The sequence below is a fragment of the Pteropus vampyrus genome, unplaced genomic scaffold, assembly GCF_000151845.1.
Source record: "Pteropus vampyrus isolate Shadow unplaced genomic scaffold, Pvam_2.0 Scaffold120, whole genome shotgun sequence".
Taxonomy (NCBI): Eukaryota; Metazoa; Chordata; class Mammalia; order Chiroptera; family Pteropodidae; genus Pteropus; species Pteropus vampyrus.
The window spans coordinates 4,758,330-4,764,755 of record NW_011888901.1 but is presented as its reverse complement, the minus strand read 5'-3'; the positions used below and the strand labels follow the sequence as shown (position 1 = coordinate 4,764,755).

The 6,426-nt window shown below is 39.4% G+C and overlaps 1 protein-coding gene across 5 annotated transcripts in view; it reads right to left on the bottom strand.

Moving 5' to 3' along the window:
* Positions 1-425: 425 nt before the first annotated feature.
* Positions 426-6,426, bottom strand: part of EPB41L5 (erythrocyte membrane protein band 4.1 like 5) — a 152,691-nt gene continuing 146,690 nt past the window's right edge. For all 5 annotated transcript variants that reach the window (XM_011366100.2, XM_023534120.1, XM_011366101.2 and 2 more), the window contains one exon: positions 426-1,880. In XM_011366100.2, coding sequence (XP_011364402.1) covers positions 1,814-1,880 — 67 coding nt within the window. In that variant the 3' untranslated portion in view covers positions 426-1,813. The remainder of the gene's footprint in view (positions 1,881-6,426) is intronic.

The window sequence follows — 6,426 nt, the reverse complement described above, 5'->3', positions numbered from 1 at the left end:
ATGTCCAGTCCAACATGTCGTGGGTCAAACCCCTGGTTCTAGGTGTCATTTACAGCTGCAAGAAAATTTGTTTTACAATTGAGAATTGGCAAGAGCTCCACCAATGAAATTCACAAGCTTAGCATAATGGCTAAGGGGAGCAGCCAGCAAGAAGTGCTAACTTTTTTTCCTTCAGCAAAACTGTTTCGTGCAAAAGTGGTTTCCAACCTCTACAGCTCTCTGGGAAACGATGCAGATTAAAATTCCTGAGCTTTCCGGTCAGACACTAGTGTGTGTTTGCCTGAGCATGATTATGCTACAGGGAGCCCAGGATAGTCTAAACCAAGGAGTTTTAAAGATCATAAATTGGATGGTCTTTTATACTGAGCAGCATAAATGAGCACTTAGTTACATCCACATCACAGGGCAGAAAACTAAAAAACAAATTCCAGGAGATATAGTTTTAATATCAGTCCTTGACAACAGGGATTAACAACGACTTTTCCAACATTGTTTCCACATCATCCTCATTCCCAACAGCAACTGAGGTTTACCTTATGCATTCAAAAGCTTTAAAGATAAAGCAGTATCTGGATGTTGGGATTGCAGGTGGTTATTTTTATACTTTTCTCTATTTTCTTTAATGAGCAAACACTACTTTAGCATCTAGAATTTTTTGTACAGAATAAAAGTGATGAGGAAATTCTAGACAACTTTTAAAACTAACATAAAATTTCTAATGTAATGTGAGATGAGTTCTTTCAGTGTGTTGTATATAGTTTCAGACAAGGCAGGTGTTCAAAACACAAAATCGACCCTACCCGATTCCCCATTTCTGTCCTGGCATGTTTATTTTGTTCAGTTTATAAGCTCTAAATTTATTCAGCTTATGTTAAAAAGAAATAGAGCCTATGTCCCAACAGGTACCAATACGAAGCAGTGACAGCCCCAGAGACTACTGTGCTGCTCCTTCATTACCTGAGTCTGTGGAGGCCTGCATTCCCCATCTGGCTAAGGAAGAAGTGTGGGGGCCTGAGGTAAATGCCTCAGGGTTTCTTCAACCTACTGTTGCCCTTTCCAAGCTGAAAAGTTGCAGAATATGTGTGGTGCATGTGAGTGCTCCCTGTGGGAAAGCAGGGCTAAAAATATGACAGGCAATTGACTTCTCCATAGGTCTTCTCAAGGTTTTTCTTACCTTGATGTAAACCTGAAGCATTAAGATAGCCAGTCTAGTAAGAAGTGAAAAGTATAAGTGATATTTGAAAATCCTCTGTATTCTAAACTTCTCTTTAGTAATTCTTGCAAAAAACCTAGCACTTAATCTACCTATATAATTGTCTTCATTATTTTCATAAATTTCTGATTTCCAGGTAATGCATGGAAAGCGCAATTTCTCTAACAGGCATTCAGGTCAAGGACACTCACCCTGATACTAGAGAGACAAATAACATTCAATAGGCTGTTGACTACCAGAGACGGCCATCATGGAGACATTATGAACAATTATAACCACTAGGTGGAGCCAAGAGTTTGAAGGAAACCACAGGGAAAGTAATTCCCTTATTTCAGGAATTTAAAACTTTAATAAAATTAAAGAAAGTAAAAGACCAGATATCTTCATTTGGGAAAATATGCAGTGTAATTATACCCTTCCAGTTGGACGGAAAATGTAGCTGTTTTTTCATGGAGTCGAAGTCGAATCTAGGAGAACTTTTTTACCCAATGAGTTAAAGACGAGCTCCTGAATCCAACAGGTTTCAGTAGAAACTGATTCCAGGATGGACTGCTGGAGAGTGCTAGGCATTCCAGTTACAGGTAGGGAGGAGGCGATCCCTTAGAGCTCAGTTGTCAGTAAACACTTCTGCTTCAAGATGGCTTCTTCGGCCAAAGTTGGTGCAGAACTGAAAGGAAGTAAGAATGGGTTATTCAGTGAAGCCATTTGCGATGAAAGCAACATACACTTCTCCACAAGTGCCACAGAGAGCATGTTGAGAGTAAATTATAAGCCTAAATGACTATGTTGCAATACCTAATTCAGCAGTGAAGTATTCCACAGAGGGAATTTTCTAGCTAACTGATGTGTATTTCATCTTGAAATGAAATCTAAAGATATCAACTTCCCTTACTTCCTTGGATAAAATATACCAGACACTTAACCATTTCTTAGTGAGTTAAGGTTATTATTATGAATACTGAGTATAGTGCTGAGCATGACAGTAACCTGCTTAGGAAATACCAAGGTAAGTAGGCTGTTCTGTGCTTCTTTACATAGACTCAGATGGTGGTGTTTAAGCTCCTGTACCAGTTAATCTGCTTTGTTAGAGCTATGTGAAAAATAAAAGTATATGGGCTTTGCATGAAGGCCCAAAAGTTTCTGCTGTAGGTGAAGAGTATGAATTTAGATGCAAGGATGTAAGGACATCTCTTTTGGTTTCGAAGAAACTTCGTATCAAAATATATAGTGAAAAAAACATCGCTGACCATTGAACAACATGGGAGTTAGGGAATGCTGACACCTGCATAATTGAAAATCTTGTATATAACTTTTGACTCCCCAACAACTTAACTACAGCCCCGCAGTATCCATGAGGGGTTGGTTCCAGGACCCCTGTGGATACCAAAATCCGCAGATGCTCAAATCTCTCATGTAAAATACTGTAGAACAATGCATATAGTTGGCCCTCTGCATATGTGGATTCTCAGTCCTAGATGGAAAATACTGTTTTCTATCCATGGTTGGTTGAATTGCGGATACAAAACCTGGGAGATACAAAGGGCTGACTGTGTATTTATTGAAAACAATCCAAGTATAAAGTAGACCCATGCAGTTCAAACCTGTGTTGTTGAAGGGTCAACTGTAGTTTAAAATGTCAAAAGTATTAACAAAATTTATAAAAGAAACAGCGGTCATTTGCACCACCCTTTCCATGTCTACTACCTAAAGACACTTTCAAGTTTTTTTTCCTGGTATTTTTCCTTCACTTTTCTGTACCTTTGGTTCTCAAAGTATAGTCCCTAGAATCTGTTATAAATGCTGATTCTTAGACACCACTCCAGGTATACTGAATCAGAGACTCTGAGGGCAGAGCCCAGTAACCCATTTTAACAAGCCCTCCAGCTGATTCTCATGTACAACTAACAACAGTACTAACTGTTCTAAGTGATATATTTCTCCAATGACCTCCTACTATAAATCATGAAAGATTAACGTTTTTACACTCCACTCACCAGCCCTACAATTCATTTTTAACTTTTCAATGGTTATATGAACAATTTTGATCATGTTAATATTCCATGTTTGTTGTAATCATGTAAATATTTTCACAACTATTAGTATATTGTGGGTTTTTTTGTATAGTTTGTGTCCTCTGGGCTGGAAAGTGGCCTGATTTGAGGTTCATGTCCTTTCTGCTCCCCCAAGGCCCGCAGCACTCCAGCTACTACAGGGCGCTGTGCTAAGTGTTCTCACAGCAAACGATTAGAAAGTGGAGGCAGCAACACCCCTCAGACCAATGAGGCAATGGCAAGAGGACAAAGGAAGCGCTTGCCTAAAATCCGCTCACAGTCATAAGTCCTATCATCGTTGTTAATGAGTTACCAGAGCAAAATCTGGTCCTGGAAAATCGGGAAAGTAACCACTGAGTAGGTGAGCCTGTGGCTAAGGCAGCGTTCTGTTAGTTTTTGCTGACCTGGGTCTTATCTCAGCTGTAAATCCCCTCCAAGCTGCCTTCCAATGGAAGAATGCTATCAGCTTTCTAGCTGGAGTGCTGAAATAAACTATTATTCTTGCTCTTTTCAAACATGTTCTCACTACTCCTAATTAAACATTGCCAATATTTCTTTTTAGCTCTATTGTACTTTTGCATGGGAACCTCATCTAAATATAGAAAAACTTCCTGCCCAACCAGGTCATTTTGAATAGCAAGTAGAGCTATTTTATCTCATCTGAGGATCAGACCTTTACTTAGTTTATCAGATGGTTTAGATGTGCAGGTGGATTCTAATCTTTGGAATGCGGTCCTATGACCTGAAGGTCACCCGCCTGTAGTGCTTCCACAGCTGTCCCTCTTTCCGCTTCAGTGTAACCAGCCTGCCTTCTTATCCAGTATCATCTCAAATCTCCCTCTGCTAGCATCCCTTACTGCCCTTACTGACTCATGCATGCTTCTCTCTCTTCATAGACTTTTCCCCTTCCCCGACATGTTAAGATATCCTCAGCTCTGCCCCTCCCTCCTCTCCATTCACAGATGAGCAGAACAAGATGAGTGTTACAGCAGCTCTGCAATGGCACCAGCGGCAGATATGACAGGAAAGGTACACTTGACAGGTACCTAATTTGTCAGGGCTAATCCATCATTAAAGTATTAATTTCCATATTTATCACTTCATGTCAGGACTTGAGATGAAATTTCCCTTTAACTTGAGATTCAAATGAACTTTAAGAAAGTCCCTATTGATATTGTGACTGGCAAGGTTACAGAATATTTTTAACAATACCTAAATTTTAGAAAGTTTAAAATGAGGATGAGAAATTTAGGCCTCCCAAGTTAGTAATGCCTTAACTGTTCTGTGGTTGGAAGCACAACTTTAACCTTTCAGTACATTTAGGGTTGTTGGTACACTGAAAATTTGATGTCCAGTCCAACATGTCGTGGGTCAAACCCCTGGTTCTAGGTGTCATTTACAGCTGCAAGAAAATTTGTTTTACAATTGAGAATTGGCAAGAGCTCCACCAATGAAATTCACAAGCTTAGCATAATGGCTAAGGGGAGCAGCCAGCAAGAAGTGCTAACTTTTTTTCCTTCAGCAAAACTGTTTCGTGCAAAAGTGGTTTCCAACCTCTACAGCTCTCTGGGAAACGATGCAGATTAAAATTCCTGAGCTTTCCGGTCAGACACTAGTGTGTGTTTGCCTGAGCATGATTATGCTACAGGGAGCCCAGGATAGTCTAAACCAAGGAGTTTTAAAGATCATAAATTGGATGGTCTTTTATACTGAGCAGCATAAATGAGCACTTAGTTACATCCACATCACAGGGCAGAAAACTAAAAAACAAATTCCAGGAGATATAGTTTTAATATCAGTCCTTGACAACAGGGATTAACAACGACTTTTCCAACATTGTTTCCACATCATCCTCATTCCCAACAGCAACTGAGGTTTACCTTATGCATTCAAAAGCTTTAAAGATAAAGCAGTATCTGGATGTTGGGATTGCAGGTGGTTATTTTTATACTTTTCTCTATTTTCTTTAATGAGCAAACACTACTTTAGCATCTAGAATTTTTTGTACAGAATAAAAGTGATGAGGAAATTCTAGACAACTTTTAAAACTAACATAAAATTTCTAATGTAATGTGAGATGAGTTCTTTCAGTGTGTTGTATATAGTTTCAGACAAGGCAGGTGTTCAAAACACAAAATCGACCCTACCCGATTCCCCATTTCTGTCCTGGCATGTTTATTTTGTTCAGTTTATAAGCTCTAAATTTATTCAGCTTATGTTAAAAAGAAATAGAGCCTATGTCCCAACAGGTACCAATACGAAGCAGTGACAGCCCCAGAGACTACTGTGCTGCTCCTTCATTACCTGAGTCTGTGGAGGCCTGCATTCCCCATCTGGCTAAGGAAGAAGTGTGGGGGCCTGAGGTAAATGCCTCAGGGTTTCTTCAACCTACTGTTGCCCTTTCCAAGCTGAAAAGTTGCAGAATATGTGTGGTGCATGTGAGTGCTCCCTGTGGGAAAGCAGGGCTAAAAATATGACAGGCAATTGACTTCTCCATAGGTCTTCTCAAGGTTTTTCTTACCTTGATGTAAACCTGAAGCATTAAGATAGCCAGTCTAGTAAGAAGTGAAAAGTATAAGTGATATTTGAAAATCCTCTGTATTCTAAACTTCTCTTTAGTAATTCTTGCAAAAAACCTAGCACTTAATCTACCTATATAATTGTCTTCATTATTTTCATAAATTTCTGATTTCCAGGTAATGCATGGAAAGCGCAATTTCTCTAACAGGCATTCAGGTCAAGGACACTCACCCTGATACTAGAGAGACAAATAACATTCAATAGGCTGTTGACTACCAGAGACGGCCATCATGGAGACATTATGAACAATTATAACCACTAGGTGGAGCCAAGAGTTTGAAGGAAACCACAGGGAAAGTAATTCCCTTATTTCAGGAATTTAAAACTTTAATAAAATTAAAGAAAGTAAAAGACCAGATATCTTCATTTGGGAAAATATGCAGTGTAATTATACCCTTCCAGTTGGACGGAAAATGTAGCTGTTTTTTCATGGAGTCGAAGTCGAATCTAGGAGAACTTTTTTACCCAATGAGTTAAAGACGAGCTCCTGAATCCAACAGGTTTCAGTAGAAACTGATTCCAGGATGGACTGCTGGAGAGTGCTAGGCATTCCAGTTACAGGTAGGGAGGAGGCGATCCCTT